This window comes from Stigmatopora nigra, chromosome 21 (assembly GCF_051989575.1).
Source record: "Stigmatopora nigra isolate UIUO_SnigA chromosome 21, RoL_Snig_1.1, whole genome shotgun sequence".
NCBI classification, from domain to species: Eukaryota; Metazoa; Chordata; class Actinopteri; order Syngnathiformes; family Syngnathidae; genus Stigmatopora; species Stigmatopora nigra.
In genome coordinates, this window is record NC_135528.1 from 3,001,578 (window position 1) to 3,022,192 (window position 20,615).

The window sequence follows — 20,615 nt, forward strand, 5'->3', positions numbered from 1 at the left end:
CTATCTATGAATGTCTATCTACGAATTTCTATCTATGCATGTCTATCTATGTATATCTATGTATGTCTATCTATGTATGTCTATCTATGTATGTCTATCTATGTATGTCTATCTATGTATGTCTATCTATGTATGTCTATCTATGTATGTCTATCTATGTATGTCTATCTATGTATGTCTATCTATGTATGTCTATCTATGTATGTCTATCTATGTATGTCTATCCATGTATGTCTATCTATGTATGTCTATCTATGTATGTCTATCTATGTATGTCTATCTATGTATGTGTATCTATGTATGTCTATCTATGTATGTCTATCTATGTACGTCTATCTATGTACGTCTATCTATGTACGTCTAACTAGGTATGTCTATCTACGTATGTCTATCCATGTGTGTATATCTTTCTATTTATCTATATATACGTATACACATTCATACGTATATACATGTGTGTATACACATATGTATAATTATATATGATTGTATTTATATATGTGCTATATATATATATATATATATATATATATATATATATATCCATGTATACTTAAGATGCTTGTACCTGAATGAGGTTGGCAGCAGGCATGCGTCTCTTCTCAAAGTGTTTCTGTCTGTGCTGCTCCTGAACCTTCAAGGCAAAGCCTGACCCAAGAATGCCCTAAAATTGAAAACAAGTAAGGAACTTGTATGCAGGATACATTACCACACAAAAAAATCATAAAATAGCAAACTTACTGCAGGTAGGGCAAAGAAGGAGACGCCTAAGAGAGCAAAACCAGCCGCCAAGAGACGCCCCTGCCATGTACGAGGGATTTTGTCGCCGTAACCAATAGTAGTCAACGTTATCTAGAAATTACAAGACAGACATTAAAAATATATATATATTGCATGTTTATCTTATATTCAGATGTGTTTACATCCCAACTATTCAATCATACAAAAGTAAAATTGAATAAAAAGAATATTAAAAGAAGAACAGAACAAAAATGTGAGTAGTAAAATAAAAACTTATAACACAACAACTAATACACGCATTTAACTAAAAAAAATATGAATTAAGTTAAAAAAAATGAAATCTCCATTTCATTCATAAAAAAACATTTCAACAATACATATGAGATTATATATATATATATATATATATATATATATATATATATATATATATATATATATATATATATATATATATATATATATATATATATATATATATCAATATATATATATATATATATATATATATATATATATATATATATATATATATATATATATATATATATATATATATATATCAATATATATATATATATATCAATATATATATATATATATATATATAGTTGAAATGTTTTTTTATGAATGAAATGGAGATTTCATTTTTTTTAACTTAATTCATATTTTTTTTAGTTAAATACGTGTATTAGTTGTTGTTATATAATCTCATCACAAGAATAAGAATGTCAGAATAGTTAAGAGTAAAACAGGTGAAACATTAAAAAAAAAGAGAGAAAAGAAGCCCTGCCTATGAAACTGCATCCCATTGTAAATGCATCATTCTCAATGAAGCTCCTCTTTTGGCACTGAAATGAAGTGGTCACACCAATTTCATCCTTGCTACTCACAATGCCCCACCAGAGGGAGTCTGCATAGTTGCTGAAGTCAGTGTTGTCCTTCTCGGCCAGGTAGACGAGGAATGAGGCAAAGATGAGCACCAGAAACCCGATGTACCACGCCGTGATCAGCTCCTGAGAGACGTACGGGAAGTCAGCTGTTGCACTCATTAATCATCACTCTCGTATCAATGTGCTAATCACTTTCAAACAGCCATTCGAGCTGCACGTTCGTCCTTCTCAGCACAAAGGCTGGACGCCAAATGAGCCTTCCAGTGGACTTTGGCCTTTCAGGCAGCCGGCGAGTAGGTACCAGACGCTCATTGCTTATTCTTGAGCTTTTGTCCCATTAAACGACCATTAAAAATCTTCAATAATTGCATTCTCGTGCCGGCGTGATCAGTGGAAGTTTAGTGTTTGCCATGTGAGGGGGATAACTTTTTTTCCCATCAATTATTATTGATATCACAATTCATTGTTATTTCAATTGCTCCCCTTATTAATGATTGAAATTCCCCTTATTAAGCAATAATACACATACAAACAAAATGCAGTACATATTAAAATAGGGTGCACTTAATAGTCTAAAATTTTCCCCAAAGTGGACAGGGTGCCCAATCAGTTTTGTATGCACTAAATTCAAGAATGTTTAGATATCACTGAATAACACAGACATCTTGACTATGTCGGTACATTGCTTGCTTACATGCACAGTGATCGGTCTTACAAAAAAACCATACTTTTTACAAAAAAATTCCCGTATTGCTTAATTTTTTAAAACTACGTATTGAGTAAAATATATTTTTGTATCATTATTAATTAAGCATATTATACACATATACACATATATGTGTATATATACACATATATACACATATATATGTGTATATATACACATATATACACGTGTATATATACACATATATACACATATATCTGTGTATATATACACAGATATATACACATATCTGTGTATATATACACATATACACATACATACATACATATACACATACATATACACACATACATATACATATACACATACATATACAAATACATATGCACATACATATGCACATACATATGCACATACATATGCACATACATATGCACATACATATGCACATACATATGCACATATACACATACATATATATACGCACATATACACACATACATATACATATACACATACATACGCACATATACACATACATATATATACGCACATATATACACACTTATATATACGCACATACACGTACATATACTTGTATATACGCACATACACGTACATATACTTATATATACGCACATACACATACATATACTTATATATACGCACATACACATACATATACTTATATATACACACACTTATATTTTTATATGGAACCCATCCCAGCAAACTATGGGCCCCTTACGGGGGACACCCTGAATTGTTGGCCTGCCAATTACAGCCTTTTTGTTTTATTCTTGGTCAGAATGTTTACATCTAAACTGTTGTCAGACCGTTTTTAAAGTGATATTTTTTCATCTTTATTGATTCCCACCTTGCTGTGAGCATAGACGACCGATCCCAGCAGCTTCCAAGTGCCCCCGCGCCGATCCATGCGTACCATGCGCAGGATCTGTAGAAAGCGCATGCTACGGAGCGCCGACGTAGCGAAGATATTTCCCTGCGTTCCCGCCGCAATGACGGCCAGCGACGCTACGAAGACGATAAAGTCTGAAAAGAAAGCAACGTAAAAAAAAAATGAGGAAAGAACAGGGATTCCGAAAATTCCGTGACTAGCTCCTGACCGATGATGCAGAAGGGCTTGCGGGCAAATCGCAGCCGTCCCTGCCAGCCGCGATATCGGCAGCAGCAGCCCGCCGCCCAGATTCTGATGAAGTATTCCAGGCCGAACACCACAATCATCACAAACTCCTGCGAAAAAAACACAACAAAAGGATGCAGCAAAATACTACGGATTAAACGAGTTAACATCGATCTGGATCCCTTTGTTAGGCGAATATCAAATTGACATTAACGTTTAAATACTGTTTAAAAACCTGTTTTTGAATGGTTTTCATTAAAATGCCTGAAAGGTTTCTGCAAAAAAAGCAGTCAAAACATTCAAATTGCCTTGTATTTATCACATAAAGAGAAATCTAACTGAATGTGTTGAATAGCAACATAGTAATATTGGATTATATCGATTGAAGAGCCTTGAATAAAAATTTTAAACATGGAAAACTTTGTATTATCGGCACTGTAATATTTACTATCCAAAAATGCATATACCGTCACGTATACTAAAAGTCCCCGCTCCTCTCCCCTCTGCAAAATCTGTCTAATTTAGTACTATTAAACAATTTTTCGTACTATTAAACCACTAGTTATTTGTCACTTTGTTAATAGATGGCAAATTAGAACAAATAAAAATATTTTTTCAATCCAATATCCTGTTTTGGTTGTTTTTTCAGAGGGTTGTAACGAATAATTTTGTTTGATTTACGAGTAAATCGACATACGAGCTCAGTTCCGGAACGCATTAAGCTCGTATCTCGAGGTACCACTGTAATGGGAAAAAACTCAGAGTCGGCTGTTTTGTGTTCACAAAGTATTAATGCTGACATTACCTCAAGGTAATATCTATTACTGTCTTATTTCTATGTTTTTCCAAGACATGAGTAAATTCCTTTAGTGGCTAAGCGCCCACTCATCGACTCGGCCGTTCACCGGGCGTGAAAAGAAGGCGAAAAGGGAGGAGCCAAAGAGGCCGGGGCCGCTTCAGGCCAGGCCGGCGTCCATTAAGAGTCCGTATCATGGCAGCCGGTAGGGAGGATTATTATGGGATGGCTATTAGGATTAGTGGACGGTGTCTGCCATTTCCTGCACACTCGACAGCACCTGAATCCCCCGCGCTGCTTAGTCGGCGCTCTGTGAACAATATAACGCTAAAGTGTGTTAGTACGTGTTTACACACCATTTTTAAGGTCAACTTCAAGCGCTTTTCAAGCACTTTCCACCTCAAATGTTAAGCTTTTAATCTTGCAACTACCTCAACATCTATAGCAGTGTTATATGCAGTAAATCCATTCAATTAGAATCATTAAATAATCATTGAAATAATCTCAAATCTCAAAATTTTAATATGGTTTGTTAGTAAAAAAAAAAATTCCATGACCGTAAATAGCATTTTTTTTCATATTTTGCTATGTTTTTTTCTCTCTGTTATGTTGTTATTTAAGCTATAATTATCTGGAAAAACTCCTATGTTAACAAATGCCTACTTAGCCAGGGCTATTTCTTTTTTTTTTTTAATTACTTTTACTTTCATGTTGGTTTTTATTTTCTAATAAAATATATTCCTGTACCATTGTGTATTTTTTGGCTCTTGCCACTTATACTCAGGTGCGACTTATACTCAGGTGCGACTTATACTCAGGTGCGACTTATACTCAGGTGCGACTTATACTCAGGTGCGACTTGTGGTCCAAAAATACGGTACTTGAAATGAAAATTTAAATAAAGTATTGATTGATACTAATTGGGTTAAGTTTAAAACCCATTATTTGAAAACACCACTTTTCAGTTTTAAATCAAATGAAATAAAATGTAATACATTTGAATTGTGTGCATTTTTTGTTGTTGTGTTTGAGCATCTTACGAGGATGAAGAGGCCCTGGTTGGCGAGGCCTTGGTGTTCAGGGATAGTGGAGAAAACAGACAGCACTAAGCAGCTGAAAACCAGCAGAAAACTGAAAGACACAACAAGAATCCAATAGTAAATAATCATATTAATAATCCAAAGTGTCCCTTATAGGTGTTAAAAGTGCTTGAATGAAGTAATGGCCACTTCAGGCACAAATGAAAACAGCCCATAAATTGTACTTCCATTACGTCGTAGGCTTGGCGGCTCGCTTCGCTTAACGTAAACAACAAAACCGGCAGCTGAGAGTATCACCACACACATTTCGGGGTTTTTTTCACGCTGACACTTTTTCAAGTTCCGCAGAATGATACATGAAGTTTGCTGGAACAAAGTTTGTGTTTTGCCACAGTGGAAAGTTTGTGTCGTAGCACGGCTGTCAGCAGCGCACATGAAAAGTAGGAGTGCAGTACACCATGCAATCAATCACAGTACGACTCCAAACACAACTCAGTACAGGATATATTAAACTACATAAACAGTATATAAATATTATATTAAAAATATTAGTGTTTAGGGGTAAAAAATGCTGAACTGGAGGGGAAAGGGACAAGAAAAATAAATACTATAATATTATTTGTATTTTGAAATAAAATTGAAAAATAAAAGAATATCAATGGGGTAAAATGAATTTCCCAAAAATTAAAAAATGCTGTATTTTTTGTTACCAATATTTATTCCTAAAACAGTATGTATTGAGTCAAATATATTTGTGTCTCATTATTATTTAAGCATTATACATTTGTATATTTTTCATACACAGGCATATGCACATATACATGTACACACATGTATATACACATGTATGTATATACACATATATATATATATATATATATATATATATATATATATATATATATATATATATATATATATATATATATATATATATATATATATATATATATATATATATATATATATATATATATATATATATATATATATATATATATATATATATATATATATATATATATATATATATATATATATATATATATATATATATATATATATATATATATATATATATATATATATATATATATATATATATATATATGTACACATGCACTTGCATATATACACATACATACACACATGTACACGCATGTACACGCATGTACACGCATGTACACGCATGTACACGCATGTACACACATGTACACGCATGTACACACATGTACACACATATACACATTGGTACACACATGTACACATTGGTACACACATGTACACATTGGTACACACATGTACACATTGGTACACACATGTACACATTGGTACACATGTACACACAGACACATTGGTACACACATGTACACATTGGTACACATTGGTACACATATGTACATCCATGCACATACATGTACATACATGTACATACATGTACATACATGTACATACATGTACATACATGTACATACATGTACATATGTACATATATGTACATATATGTACATATATGTACATATATGTACATATATGTACATATATGTACATATATGTACATATATGTACATATATGTACATATTGTATTTGTGAAGGTGTGTAATCACTGTAATATCACATTTATACCAGCTTGATTTTAGTAGATTTTTCTTCAATATTTGTGCACTTGTGGTTAGTATTTACAATTGCATTGATATTATTTCACCTGATTTTTCCAGTGATTCATTTAACATTCTTATTAAACATTTGGTTTTGATTCAACATGTAATATAATATTTTTACATAAATGTATTTTATATTCATCTTTTAAAAATCTATTTAATACACTATATTTTTATCATGACACGCATTATTGTTTCAGTGTTTCAAGAATTTCACTTGACTATGTATGTATATTATATATACTGTAAATATACTGTATTTCTTATTACATTATTGCCTTTTGAAGAGAAAGTGATGGCTATGAGTTCCAACAACAAGGTTTCGCAAACACAATTTGACTACCTGATTGCTTAATGGACAAAAAGGGAGGGCGAGAGGAGCTTTTACCGCCATTTTGCCGTCAGCATCTATGAGCGGCTCTCACGTTACCCCCTGAAAAACCCCATGTGAGATAACAAGACATTAACGGGCACTACGCGCATATGCCATTTTGATTCAATCATTTGTGAATGATGAACGGCAAAAAAAAAAGAAGAAGAGAGAGTAGACATGTAAACAGGCAAGACGGCAGAGTAGGGTCAAACAAGGGAATTCCGGAATGAGGGTATAAAGTTTAAACAGGTTGCCCCAATCTTACAAATAATGGCTCTTTTGGTAAGGTTGTTAATTACGTAGTGAGTCTAGATCAGATGTGGGCAAACTACGGCCCGCGGGCCTAATATGGCCCGTTAGGCGTTTTAATCCGGCCCGTCGACTTTGTTCAAATAATGTTTTTGTGTTTTTTTCCCAAGATGGCGCCGTCATGCGGAAGCCAGTGGCAGTAGCTCTGTCCACTCTTGTTTTTCATGTTTTACAGCCCCTCTATATCTTTTTTTAAATTACATTTTAACATTTCTTAATACATTCCTTTTTACTTTACTTTGTACTTTATACTTTTTACTTTAATGATGAGTGATGAGTATGTCAATACTTTAGTCCTTTTTTCTGTTTATGTTTCATATGTACTGTTAACGGATGCACTTTTTTATATGTATCGTATCTTGTGCTGACCCGGCCCATCTGTCAAAATTTTAAAGTCAATGTGGCCCCCGGGCCGAAAAGTTTGCCCACCCCTGGTCTGGATGAAAGGGGCTTCAAATAACGAGTATCCTGTTTAACATTGTGGGAATTGCGGTGCAATTTACTTGAATGTATGGGAACACAAAGTTTTACCCCTTGTTAAAATATTGAATATTTTGTTAAAACTCACATTAAGAATGATGACCATGACAATATCACCATTCAATTTCAATTATTTTGATGGGCAATTGATCAGAAGCATAAAAAATAACATAAGTTGTGAGCAATAACCATAATAAAACAATTTACCTTGACATATTATATTGTGTGGTTACATTTCTACACAAAGTACTTTTTTTGTACGTTTGGTTACAAATTTGGCTTTAACTTGCAAATACTTCAATACGTTCTTCTCACACTTGGCAGAATTATGTAGAGAGATGTATATTTCAGAATTATAGATTGAAGTTTTCAAGTTATTGACGGCTACATTTTGATTGAAAAGTACTCGTTTCCATAGAAACGGGAATACCATTTTTTTCCAAAATTAAGCAGCAAAAATGTTGGTTTCTTCGAATATGTAAACAAAAAATGTGTATCATAGGCACATATATAAACAAAAAATGTGTGCCATAGACAGGGATAAGCAATTATGTAGTAACCCATCACCTATGGATATAGTTACAACAAAAACCACACGATATGATATAAATATGCAGTTTCATCGCTTTTAATGCAAGATATCTGTCTAAAATGATCTCCTGTGAGGATGAGTGATGCTGGCAGGAAAAAGCAGACAGCAATTGAACACATTTATCACTAAAAGACACAAACACACCGTCGCAAATAACAACAGTGCAACCAACAGAGTCACCTAGTTTAAAATATCCTAATATAGGTGACTTATCAAAACAGGAAAAACAAAGAAGGGGGAAAAATACCAACACCTACACAAAAAAATACGAGACGTTAAGTGCTTTTTGTCCAAAATTGCTGACTAAACAATTCAAAGGCTCAAGTGCTGGCGTCATCACCCCCTCCCTCCCAGGAAGCCAGAAAGGAAGTAGTAGGAGGTCCTTAAAGACGGGTGTTGTTTGTTAGCTGACGTGACTAAAAAAAAATAAAAAAAGTATTTGTTTTCCTCGGAATGTCGCGAGTTTCCTTTTGCAGCTCATCAATTATTTATTTGGACAAGAAGGTGCAACATGGGCACTTTGAATCACGACAGGATGACAATTTGACTTTCAATATGAATGTTTTTGGAAGTATTAATTGGAAACGTAAATTAAACAGAATTCCGACAGCGAAAAGACCTCTTTAGTGTACTTTTAGCATAACTAGGTTGGCTGGTATTTTGATCAAAATGAAAATACGATGGTACCTCTACTTCCGCAAATTAATTGGTTCCAGAACATGTTCTGCGACTTTGATTTTTTCGTAAACAGAGCAGTATTTTACATGTAAATTCTCAACTTCGTTCCGCAGTCCTCCAAAAAAAACTACCAACTAAATCCTTTAAAAAATATCCAAGTGTCCCAGTTGATCATATTATATAGAGTTGTGAGATAGAAAATGGGAGGCTAGCAGAGTATAGGGAGATTTTCAATCAGGACGCAATGCTCCCGCGCCATTTTCAAAATAAAATAACAAATACAGAAAATGTATTAATATTTGGGTGGATTTTGTAACTTGGATCTTGTTTTTGTATATTGGGACAGTAATTTTCCATTTAAAAGGTTCCATAACCTGAAAATTTCATATATATAAGCATTTGTAAATAGAGGTACCACTAGACAGATACATTTCTGGTCTCCCACCTTGTAAGGAAACAGTGTGAAAGGGGCTTAACATCAGGATTAGACCCTATTGTAATAGATAGGAGTTGTTTTCCCACTGTCAGATCTTCTATGATGGTGGCGGGATGGTTAAAATGTCGACGGCGGGTGGCCCCTCTGCTAATTGGCTTCCTGCCGTGAACAATACGGTGGATAAATGTCAGCGAGTACTTTCAACTTTGTCGCTGGTACTCGTGACAGGTAGTGAGTATGCGGGTGAAACCATTAGATTCCAAGCCCATGTAGCTCTTTGTCAGGTGCATAGGGTGCCCCTTTCTGGATGTTTTTGCTATATGAGCATATTTGATCCACAATTTTAGCCTTAATTGTATTTTTAATTTTACAGAATTGATGTTATGAGTTATTAAGGGCTGATCCGGTTGAGTTTTACGGATTGGATATTTTGTCAAAAACTGCTTTCAACTAAGGCTGGGAAAATTAGTCCAGAGATTAACTCATGTAGTTACTTCAATTGAATTTCAGAGTCGCCAAGAGTACCATTGAAGGGTTGGGCCTACACATAGGCCTACTTACATTGTACTATAAAGTATACATGGGTACTTTGAGATACAAGCTAAATGCGTAATCTAACTTTACACTAAACTTAATTCTAATTTTGTGTTACATTTTCATACCTTTCTTCTCCCGGGTTGGCTCTATTGGCCCCGCCTCCACCCTGACTTTCAGATGCAACCTATCAAGGGTTTTTTGCTTTTGTATTCCCTTCAAAATATTACGAAAATGATGCACACAAATGTCCTCACAATAGGATAACGCACGACCACTTGCCAACAAGAAGTATCATATACATACGCCATTCGCACTGACAGGAAAAAAAAAACACTGAAAAAATGCAATGCTCCGCCCAGTGCTCGTAGAGACATTACACGAGGGAGTTGCGACCAGAAAGACAGTGCCCATAATGTTCTTATGAGCAGCCTATTGCGTCCGCTGTATGTTCGTACATCAAAATTTGTCTCGTATCTCAAGATAAATATTTGCCCGAAATTTTACTCATATCTCAAATTGCTTATATGTCGGAGGACTCGTATGTCGAGGTACCACTGTACTACTATATAGTATATGCAACTGAGTTATAAGTAACCTTTTTACAGCTCACTACATTTACCAAGTCTGACTATTGTGTGTATCCTACATTTTATTGTATTGGTTTGTGTATGAGAATGTATCAGAAGAATCCTAATATTAATCACAATTCAAATTTTAATCATTACCCAGCTTTACTTTTCAGCCTCACACAGACAACGCAATCCCTCAACACTACTCTTAGAAGAGAAACTTTTTTGTAAGACCGTTGTTCTTTTCGAATCCCTAGAGTTTTAATAATAAACGATTTGATAATAAGGCTCGAAAAATGTCCAGATACAGATCCCTAAATCAGCAACTAGGTGTCAGTTTTTGGTTTTCCTAGTGACATTGTCCAAACATGGTGCGTTATTGATGGCAAATACTCGCATGGTAAAAAAAACAGACGGCCGTGAAAGACGGAAAACGGGCTACTTGCTGCAATACTGTCGCTCGGTTACAGCGGACACAACGGCAAACAGTTTTCAGGATTGTGCCTGGGCTAACATTAGCATAATTTGATGTTGATGAAGCAAAGAGAACGTGTGCAACATCCGTTTCTTGCAACGTGATGCACTCTAGGTTCATGTGTGCAATGTGTTTCGACTATGCATTTTTTTTACATCACTGAGGTAAACTAGTATGACACAGGAAGAAGGTCTTTAGCTCTTAAACGTTTCTTGATGAATTCCTAACCTGCACATTTTCATTGTTTTCGGTCCACTCTGCAATGAAGACTTCAAAATGATGCTTGCGTTAAAGCTAATGTCGGTTGTATATATACACTATATAATGTAACTGAGCAGCAATATTTTTTTAAAAGCTTTTTATTAGTTTTTTAATTGTTTGCGTTCATGTGGACAGGTGGTGCATTTTTTAAAAATCTATAATCTTTAGATAATTAATTCATTTTATGAAAGACTATCCTCACAAGGGGCACAGGGGGGTGCTGGAGCCTATCCCAGCTGGCTTTGGGCAAGAGGCGAGGGACACCCTGACTTGATGGCCAGCCAATCACAGGGCACGATGAGACAGACAACCATTCACACTCACACTCATAACCATGGGTAATTTAGAGTGTCCAACCAGTCTACCATGCACATGTATGGAATGTGGACCTGGATTTGAACCCAGAACCCCAGAACTGTGAGGCCGACAAGCTAACCACTCATTCACTGTGCCGCCCATCTTTCAGTAAATTCATTTAACATCTTCAAATGAATGAATTAAAACCAAATTGCATTAAAAAAAACAGTCTAAGGAAGCAATTAAGAAATGGTTGCTGATTAGCAAATTACGGAAATCGTGCTTTTTCCAGCGTGTGATTACACGGTTGCTCGTTAACATTCTCAATTGACACTTTTTGTGAAAAAACGCATGCACGCATGAAAGCCAGCACTTTGTGTTGATGTGCATATGCTGTTGTGGACGTAGACGCACTGGCGCACGCAATATAATTCAAACACATGGCGATGGACACCCTCAGTGACTGTCACTCACACGAAGAAATTCACACTGTCATTCAAACACATACACAGGGACACACTGACATCCACACGGTCACTCTCACACACAGACACGGACGCTACAGACCTTATAAATACCGTCCCGGCGCATTGTGATTATGTTTGAGTCCGGTCACCATGGTACCGCTTCCTGGCGTGTTTACAGTGAGCGCTGCCATAAATTAAGACCATCTCAACAACACTTAAGCACGTGGGCGCTAAGCGGCCGAGGCGCCTGGACCGAGGCCTTCGCAAGACCAGAAACCGTCTCTAAAAGATGGACGCCGACTCTTGATGGACACTTACGGAAAAAATACTCTAATGGAGGCGCTCGAGTGGGCGCATTTGTAGCAAACATGCTGACACGGAAATAAAAAAGCGGCACGCTTTTCACCACAATGTCAAATGATGTGAGCGTTTATATACGCGGCTGTGGTTTTGTATCTTCCTGCTTGTAGCGGCGTTAAAACAACAACCAAGACAAGTCGTGTCATACAGTCAACTAGCAGTAGAATAAAGACCTCCGCCAAAGCTGAAGAGTACTAAACATGTCTAAATTTATGTACTAGGGCCCTCCTCCATCAGCTACACCAGTCGGGCATGATCCAAGTATACCACAGCATTGACAGTGGAATTATTCTAACGTAACTGACTTCAAATTAATATGAAGGATACTACTGGTGTATAGATTGTGGGGGCAATTATGAAATTTGAAATATTGTGGTTACTCTGCTCCAGTGACATCACATCAGGCAGGTAAAAAAAATTTCACCATGATGCTAGGAATGTACACACGTTGTTGCCGAATAACCAAAGTTGTGGCCACACTATGAAAAAGGTTTTCCCAGTTTTTTTTAATCTAGGCTTTCAGCCATAGAAGCCTTAAAAATGACTGTATTTCTCGCATATAGGCCGTGTTTGTCACTCAAAAATTATAACCGAATTCAAGGTACGTTTTTTATTTGTAGGCAAATTAGACTTGACATGCACGAAACTGATACGGTCGTTGATTTCAAAAGAGAAAAGATAAACAAATAAAACACATAAAAAAATAATTTTTATGTCTAAATTCAAGAAAAAAACTGCATAAATTGTGAAAAAAACTCACTTGTGCCTACCATTGCTCACTCATGGCTTTTTGAATTTGTCTACATGCAGTCAACACCCTTTAGAAATGTGCAATGCAGCAGATGATACTTTTGATTCGTAAAGTATCTCAGGAATACTTTGTGCGAAGGTTTTCCCTTCAAAGTAACACATTTGTACACCCTATTAAAACCATGAATAGGGAGGTGAAAATTGTGAATCGGGGAGCGGCTTATACAAGAGAAATGGTAAAATTCAAAGATTTTAAGGCAATTTCAATGGTCCGGCTTATACAGGGAGGCGGCTAATATGCGAGAAAATACAGTATTAATGTCACACTCTTAACAAAAATCCTATTCTCACTCTTCCTGCCCGTCTACATAGCATATGTCCTGCTTTTGCTACTGCTTTTTCTACCTTTTCTATGCATAAAAAGTTAAAAGTTGATTGATTCATTGATTGATTGAATAAAATATGTCAACTAAAGTCACATAAAATTCATACAATGATTAACCAATATTGATCCAGATATAAGGCGCACTGTATTTTTAGTTGCGCCTTCTAGTACGGAAAATACGGTATTTTGTTGCCCTTAACATTTGAAAATACATCATGAAACTATCTTTTTGGTACGATTCCAATCTTAAAAATGGCAGGATTGGCCTCATGTTCAGATCGGGCTAGTATATGATTTTGTATTAAATCTATCAAAGGCCCTTGAATCGTATAATGGTAGAATCAATAATGAATGTGGAGATTCAAATACATACGTTAGTGCAATTGAATTGTATTGTCAAAAGTGAACAGGGAATACTGCTAAGACAAAACAATACAACAGTCCATAAAGATGATGCCACGGTATTTCTGTCTTGCCTTGACCGACACAACTGTTACATAAATCCACATTACGACATATAATGTGGGTGTCAGCACCCTCATATATCATCCGCATTGGATGAGGTTTAAGGTCTCTGTCAACCACTTTTGCCCCCGTAAGGAGAAATCGATATGACGACCGAGGTTGAAACGGACGATGCGCGGGAGTGTGGATTCCGAGACGTCAACAGTGCGGCGCCTCGGCAACGCTGGCAGGTCCTGAAAACGTTCTTTGAATTTCATGCGCTCAAGAATCAGTTTGAGGAATTCCCACTAGATCCAATTGTGACGGAAATTAATCTCAGTAGAAGGTGGAGTGGACAGCCAAGACTGGACGCTTTCTATGAATACGGCATGTTCATGATCAATTTGGATGTGTGGTTAGAAAATCGGCCATTTTCGGTGCTTACTAGGAGGAAAATGACCTTCATCTTTGACGGTGTGACTATAATCGGTCTTTTTAATATTTATCAAGACTTAAAAAATGACACCTATTGCCAACAGGTGTCTGCAACACCCATTCAACATAATTATATAAGACAGAATACTCCTTAACATAGGAACACATTTTAACATCCTTTCTCGAGATATGATTCCAATAATCCATTGTTCATTGAACACAAAATAAAAGTATGTGTTTGATTTCCTACTAAATGTTCCCAAAAGCCCATTGGATGATATTTAAAATGATGCTAGAGGACCAGAGGGAGCGCAGTAGATATGATGGGAGAATGAGAGGGTAGTGCAGTGGGTCAATTAGAGTAGAAAGCAAGACTAACGAGAGATCCAGGAAGAGAGAGAGGGAGGGAGAAGGAGAGAGAGAGGGAGAGAGAGAGGGAGAGAGAGAGTAAGTAGAAGTAAAGAGATGGCCCTCATAAAGGATTGTTAATGGAGCAGAATTTACACTGGCTGCAGACGTGAATGCATAAAAAAAATACATCCAGTAAAAAGCGAACCAGGCATGCAAAAAGAAAAAAAATGCTATTTTTGGAGATCATCCATAAAGGGAACTCAAGCTAATTATGCTGACTAGCAAATGAAATGAAACATTATTATTGATTCCAGCCCGGTCCACCTGTATGGAGTTTGCATGTTGTCCCCAGGGTTTGCGGGGGTTTCCTCTGGGTATTCGGTTTCCTCCCACATTCCGTAAAAACATCCATGCTAGGCTGATTGGACACTCTCAGCTGACTACGAGCCAGAGGCAGGGGTCTTCCTGAATTAGTGGCCAGCCAATCACAGGGCAGAAGGAAACAGACAACCATACACACTCATATTCATACCTAGGGGCAATTTCAAGTGTCCAATCAGCCTACCATGCATGTCTTTGGAATGCGGGAGTAAACCAGAGTACCCAGAGAAAATCCAAGCAGGCCCCAGGAGTACATACAAAGTCCACACAGGTGGACCGACCCGGGTTTGAATCCAGTTCCTCCACTATGAGCCATAGCATCATTTTAATCCAATTTTTTCTTATTTGAAAAAAAAAACAGAACACCAATGTTTGACTTAATCGTGCAATTCAAATGTATTTAATAATGTTTTTCTGCATTCTCAGGCAAAAAGTGAAGACTATCAAAGCAACCTGCATGAAGCCCCCCGTTACACGTTAGCCCACTACAGACCAGCAACCGTGCACGGTGGGGCCACGGTTCTGTTAAGGGTATCTCACCAGTACATCTATAAATACTATGACTTTAGGCTCAAGCTTTCCTAAACACACCCCCACAGACACATACAGTAGTTAGAGGGAGTCTGGGCCATAAAAGGTGACAGGGGATGTTTTCCTGCACTAAGCCAAAGACTGACTTACAAACTTGCAAGTTATTTGATTAAACTAAAGTGAAAAAGATAATAAATATGTAAGTAGGTTCCATGCAGGATTTGACTTCAACTAATACAATGAGAAAGTGTAATGATGACCAATAAAAGTATTAAAACAGCAAATTGTAACGACTGAGATATGGTGTAAATCTTTGAAAAGTACTTCAGATCAAACCAAACATTAAAACATGATTTTTTTTAACAAATAGAAAATAGACAAATCTAAACATTTTATACCAGCATATTCTGTTCAGGGCATTACTTCACTTGGTATTATTTTATTTTATTTGTCATTATTTTAACATTAACAATAATGTTTGATGTGTTGTGTATATATTCCTTCCTAATTTTATTGATTTTATTTTTTATTGGGCCTTTAATGGGATTTTGATGGAAATTTGTAATTTTTTTCTTTTAAAAATACTACCTCGGGTACTTTAGAAGTCACATTTTGGATGTAATTATTAATAATGTATTGTTAATGTTAAGAAAAAGTAACTTTGCTTTGTATTTGTTTTTTAATTTAATTTTAATGTATTACCCAATAATTGATATTGTGTGATATTATATTTCTTTGCTCATATTTTTCAATAAATATTGAAATTTTAACTTAATTATATTATATTTTTTATTTATATCATACATATAGTACTTTATTTGTACATATTTGATTTTTTGGGGGCTAATTTAATTTTGTATGTATTTATTTTACTTTCACATCTTTCTATGCTTTTTTTAAACATCATTTTTTAACATTTAACAAACTTTAAGTGAACTTTTCCCATTATTAAGACAATGTGGATGGCTTAAGACGCTGTGAACAAGAAGGCAAACCTTCGTCCATATTAACACAGCACAAGGGTACAAAGTCCCCATTAATAATAATTGGCTTGCACATCTTTCCTCGATCTATAATTCATAGGCGCTCTATTTCTACCCATCAATCAATCACTCATCAATCACAATACGACCGCTCTCTGGCTTCTCGTCCATACGAGCGCCGGAATGACTATTACTGGATTCCCAAAGACTTTTTATTTTTTTGCCCCCGCCAAGACCGATTTAGCCTAGAGTCTCGCGGCCAGCAAAAACCCTGCCGGGACCCCAGGGAGAGGTGAAAGGAGCTAAGATGGGGGCATGTAATCGGCCCTCGGTCAGGAGAAAAGGTGAAAAGAAACGTAGCAAAACTATCCCTCAGAAACTTCTTTTTCCACTTGATACAGTAAATATTAAAGTCTACACACCCTTGTTTCAAAGCATTCTCCGCTATTAGTGTGGCCTAAACGTCCAAAAGCTAAAGCTTACTTGAACACCTGAACATTACTTGGGGTTAATCAGATACAGTGGTACCTTGACATATGAGTGCCCCAACATACGAGCAATTTGAGATAATATTTCGGGTGAATATTTATCTTGAGATACAAGAGAAACTTTGATATACGAACATACAGCGGACGCAAGAGGCTGCTCATAAGAACATCATGGCCACTGTCTTTCTGGTCGCAAATCCCTCGTGTAATGTCTCAACGATCACTGGGCGGAGCGTTGCATTTTTTCAGTGTTTTTTAATCTAATACGAGAGGAGTACTACTTCCCTGGCAAGTTGGCAAGTCGTCATGTGTTATCCTATTGTGAGGACGTGTGTGTGCATCATTTTCGGACTATTTTGAAGGGAAGACAAAAGCAAACAAGGGTGCATTTGAAAGTCAGGGTTGAGGCGGGGCCAATAGAGCCAACCTGGGAGAAGAAAGGTATAAAAATGTAAAACTAAATTAGAATTAAGTTTAGTGTAAGGTTAGATTAAATTTATTTTTGAGTGTCTGCATCGTAATCCAAGTTCATTTAATTTAGTTTGTTATGTTACGGGCGCGTTGCCGTGCAAAAAGTCCCCCCTCTCCTCTCTCTGTCCGTCTCTCTCCCCTCCGCGAAATACGTCTAATTTTAATAATATTAAACACATTTTATTAGTATTAAACTACTAGGAATTTGTTACTTTGTTAATAGATGTCGAATTAGAACAAATAAAAATCTACCTTTTGATTTACAAGTAAATCGACATACAAGTTCAGTCTAATTAAGCTCGTATTTCGAGGTACCACTGTACCTCAATAGTTTATTTTTGCACATAAAACAGAATTGGAACAGGGTTGTGCAGACGTTTTATACACACTTGAACTTGTGCAGAATCTCAGAAACGATTTAAAGAGCCGCGAAATCACAACTATAAGTGACCTCTTGAAACAAGCACACAGATTTTACTGCCACTCAAGTGAAGAGACTAACACAGACAGAACCTTTCGTTTTCAAGATGCAGTAACCTAATAAAAACCCATAAAAAAAGATTCCACAAAGCCCTGCACATACTAAAGTAAAACATTTCGGTCAAACTGATTTTCAATTAAAATTGATTCAGGAAAAATATAATATAATTTCATGACATTTTTGCTTTTTATCTCACATTACTTATTTTAAATTTAAAAAGCAGTTTTGAAGAAAAGAAATCCCAACTCATCTCTATCATAACCTTAACATGTATTTCACAACAGCACAATGATCATGAAGTGCTTTGAAAAGTTGGTGGCCCGACACATCAGAAAGACAATTCCCCCCTCAGTTGACCCGCACCAGTTTGCTTATAGGGAAAACAGGTCCACTGAGGATGCTATCGCCGTGGCTCTTCACACAGCACTGAGCCACCTGGAGCACCAGGGGAACTATGTGAGGATGCTTTTCATAGACTACAGCTCAGCCTTCAACACCATCAAGCCGGACATCCTGAAGGACAAACTCTACCACCTTGGACTATCCTCTTCAATCTGCTGCTGGATAAAGAACTTCTTGACTGGTCGACCACAAACGGTCAGAATGGGTCCACACCTCTCTTCCTCCATCACACTAAACACAGGCTCACCACAAGGCTGTGTACTGAGTCCTCTCCTGTACTCCCTGTACACATACGACTGCACACCAGCCCACCAGTCAAACTCTATCATCAAATTCGCCGATGACACCACTGTGATCGGACTCATCTCTGGCGGGGATGAGTCAGCTTACAGAGACGAGGTCGACAAACTGTCTTCTTGGTGCTCGGCGAACAATCTTACACTGAATACCGCAAAGACTAAAGAAATAATCTTGGACTTTCGCAAGCGCAGCACAGACCTGGCCCCACTCCTCATTAACGGAGTATGTGTAGACAGGGTCCAATCGTTCAAATTCCTGGGAGTCCACGTCACGGATAGGCTCTCCTGGTCCACAAACACCACAGTGTTAGTGAAGAAGGCCCAGAAACGACTCCACTTCCTCAGGGTACTGAGAAGGGACAAGTTGGACACCAAGCTTCTGGCAACCTTCTACAGAGCCACTGTGGAGAGCATCCTGACTTACGGCATCACAGTGTGGTATACCGGAAGCACGATAGCAGACAAAAAAGCCATACAGAGAGTGATAAACACTGCCCAGAAGATCGTCGGCTGCTCTCTGCCATCGCTAGAAGACATTGCCAACCCCCGATACCTCAGAAGAGCCGGGTCCATTGTTGGAGACCCATACCACCCTGGACACGGCCTGTTCCAGTTGCTTCCATCTGGCAGACGCTACAGGTCCTACAAAGCACGGACAAACAGGCTCAAAGACAGCTTCTTCCCAACTGCCATCAGGTCTCTGAACCTGCAGCAACACGTGACGTGACGACTACACATATCCCTACTATGAAATTAAGTCAAGTCGAATTGAAGAAACAGGAAGGTTGTTTGGTGCAGATCTACCTTCCACAGGATGACTGAGGGAGGGTAAGTATAAAGACAGAGGTAAGTGATCCATCTTATTCTTGTTGGCATCGGTGAGGCAACTTGTAGTCGCCGGAAAATGGCGCTCAAGGCGGAGAGCTAACAAGTATGAATATGTCATAAATAAATGTCATAAATGTGTCTGGCCTGGGAAGACGAACTTGTGGAGAAGCACTATACAATTTCGTCATACGCTGCTGAGGGTATGATGACTACTAGGCTTTTTGTCAAGTCAATGATGACGACAATGCCTATGTCTGATTTTCATTTTTCATTTTCACTTTTAAGATTTTTAATAAGTAAAAACATGTTTTAGGTTTAAGCAGTTTTCAGCAAAAATGAGATATAATGATTTCAATTACAAATTTTCAATGCCATGAAATAATGTTTTTTGTTATACTAAGTCACTTTTAAAGTTGGGGGGAAACATTTTGAAAATAATAATAACTATTGCTTATCCGGTGATTCTTTTGACCTGGTAAGTTTATCACCAATAATTCGCTTCTAAAGTTAGTAAAAGAATTAAAAAAAAAAAAAAAAAATCATAGTTTAACCAGTAAAAATTCAGATTCTTCAGATATTCAGTTTATATTTCAACAAATGATCTTCTAA

The 20,615-nt window shown here is 36.7% G+C and overlaps 1 protein-coding gene across 3 annotated transcripts in view; it reads right to left on the reverse strand.

Annotated features, from left to right (window-relative positions):
* Window positions 1–20,615, reverse strand: part of kcnq4 (potassium voltage-gated channel subfamily Q member 4) — a 36,441-nt gene that overhangs the window by 12,750 nt on the left and 3,076 nt on the right. For all 3 annotated transcript variants that reach the window (XM_077743816.1, XM_077743818.1, XM_077743817.1), the window contains exons 2-7: window positions 5,282–5,372; window positions 3,429–3,555; window positions 3,179–3,354; window positions 1,635–1,757; window positions 742–852; window positions 569–664 (exon numbers count right to left, since the gene is read on the reverse strand). In XM_077743816.1, coding sequence (XP_077599942.1) covers window positions 569–664; window positions 742–852; window positions 1,635–1,757; window positions 3,179–3,354; window positions 3,429–3,555; window positions 5,282–5,372 — 724 coding nt within the window. The remainder of the gene's footprint in view (window positions 1–568; window positions 665–741; window positions 853–1,634; window positions 1,758–3,178; window positions 3,355–3,428; window positions 3,556–5,281; window positions 5,373–20,615) is intronic.